General features: G+C 60.3%; 1 protein-coding gene across 1 annotated transcript; it reads left to right on the forward strand.

Annotated features, from left to right (window-relative positions):
• Window positions 1-3: 3 nt before the first annotated feature.
• On the forward strand, window positions 4-1,258 carry LOC103803465 (stromal cell-derived factor 2-like; the record flags this gene model as incomplete). Its single annotated transcript, XM_009076022.1, has 2 exons — window positions 4-96; window positions 779-1,258. Coding segments are annotated over 2 exons (381 nt in total), but the record flags the coding sequence as incomplete, so codon positions are not given.
• Between the last annotated feature and the right edge of the window lie 971 nt (window positions 1,259-2,229).

Below are 2,229 nucleotides of genomic sequence, written 5' to 3' on the forward strand. Positions count from 1 at the left end.
CCGGTGCGCTGCGGACAGACCATCCGGCTCACGCACCTGGGCACCGGCCGCAACCTGCACAGCCACCGCTTCGCCTCCCCGCTCTCCGGGAACCAGGTACCCTTCCCTGCGCACACCCAGCCCCTCGTCGCACGGGGCTGGCCGGGGCTCCCTAGTCCGTGCCGGGTTCAGTCGGGATCCCTCTCGTCGCCCACGGCCCTATCAGCACTGCCTCGTTCCCCAGTTCCTACCGGGCTCTCCCTGTCCCTCCCAGTCCCAGCTGGGTCCTCCTTGTCCCCCGTGTCTCTAACAGCTTGTCCCCCAGTCCAGACAGGGTCCTCCATATCCGCACCAGCCCCAATGTGTTTCCCAGTCCCCAGCTGGGTCCCCCTTGTCCCCCGTGTGACTGACAGCCCTATCTTATTCCCCAGTCCCTCCTGGAATCTCCCGGTCCCTACCAGTCCCAACCAAGTTTCCCATGTCTCTACCAGCACTTCCTTGTCCTCTAGCCCAAGATGTGTCCCCCATGTCCTCACCAGTCCCACCTTGCTCCCCAGTTTAGACTGAGTTCCTCTTGTCCCCATGATACTACCAGCATTACCTTGTTCCCTGGTCCCAGCTGTGTCCCTACCAGTCCCACCTTGCGCCCCAGTCCCTACCAACTTGAATCCCAACCAGACCCGCCAAGTCCCAATGGAGCCTTAGTCACAACCCGGTCCTTCCCACCACTGCCCACCTCAACCCCCCCTAGTCCCTCCTCTTCATCTCAGCCCCAAAACAAGCTCTTCTTCTCCCCCAGGAGGTGAGTGCATTCGGGGAGGCTGGTGAGGGTGACTACCTGGACGACTGGACAGTGGTGTGCAGTGGGACCTACTGGGTGCGGGAGGACGAGGTGCGCTTCCAGCACACCTCCACCGACGTCTTCCTCTCGGTGACGGGGGAGCAGTACGGGCGACCCATCCACGGGCAGAAGGAGGTGCATGGCATGGCCACTTCCAGCCAGAATAACTACTGGAAGGTGATGGAGGGAATCTTCATGCAGCCCAGCGAGGCCTTCAGAGCGGAGCAGTACCACGCTGAGTTGTGAGGGACTGACAGACTGATGCTCAGCCTCTGGGCACTGCCCTGCCGTGTTTGGGACTGCTGAACACAGAGAATGGCCCCTGTCCCCACCTGGGATTGACACACACCAGGATGCAGTGCCCCACATCCAACATAAAGCAGATCCCAATGTCCTGAATTTGATGTGGAGCAGATCCCAGATTTTCAAATCTGACACAAGGCAGATTCCCAGTGTCCAGACCTGACCCAAAGCAGAGCCCAAGATCCAATATGAAACAGCTCCCAACATCTCAAAGCCACTACAAAGCAGATCCCAGTGTTCAGACCTGAGTCAAAGCAGAGCCCACTGTCCTAGATCTGACACAGAGCAGGTCCCAACATCCCAAATCCAGCACAGACCCAAGCCTAGCATCCAGACCCAACCCAGAGCCGATTCCCAAACTTCCACCCTGTCCTTTGCAGCCCCCTCCTTCGTCCAGGGACCCCCCAAACAGAACTGCAGTCCCCTGGGAGCTGCTTCCCCCACTGTACCCCAAACTACTCCCCATTCCCTTTGGGGACCTGGGGCTATAAAAGTGCTGAGTCCTTCCCTGTGGTGTGACTGTTTGTGCAGGGGGTGCAGGGGATGCCTGGGACCGGTGGACAGACCTGGTGTCACCCCATCTTAGTCCTGAACCCAGTGCCACCCTTTTCTCACCCCATTGTGTCATTCCCCCTTGCCCCATCCCAGTGGTGGACTTGGTGTCATCCCCTCACTCCATCGCAGTGCTGGACCTGGGATCACCTGTCACCTCATTCCATGCCAGTGCTGGAGCCGGTGTCACCCCCTTTCACCCATTGTGATGTCATTACCCTTTGCTCCATCCCAGTGCAGGAGCCAGTGTCACGCCCCTCATCCCATCTCAGTGCTGGACCCCGTGTCACCCCTTCACCGCATCCTGGTGCTGGACCTAGTGTCACCCCATTGCTCCATCCCAGCGCTGGACCCGATGTCATCTGTCACCTTGTCCCATGCTGATGCCAGACCCGGTGTCACCTCCTTTTGCCCCATCCCAGTGCCGGACCCGGTGTCACCCCTTCAGCCCATCCCGGTGCCGGACCCGGTGTCACCCATCCCGGTGCTGAATCTGGTGTCACCCCTTCGCCCCACGCCGGTGCCGGACCCGGTGTCACTCCCTTCGCCCCACG

This window comes from Acanthisitta chloris, unplaced genomic scaffold (genome assembly GCF_000695815.1).
Source record: "Acanthisitta chloris isolate BGI_N310 unplaced genomic scaffold, ASM69581v1 Scaffold45285, whole genome shotgun sequence".
Classification (NCBI taxonomy): Eukaryota; Metazoa; Chordata; class Aves; order Passeriformes; family Acanthisittidae; genus Acanthisitta; species Acanthisitta chloris.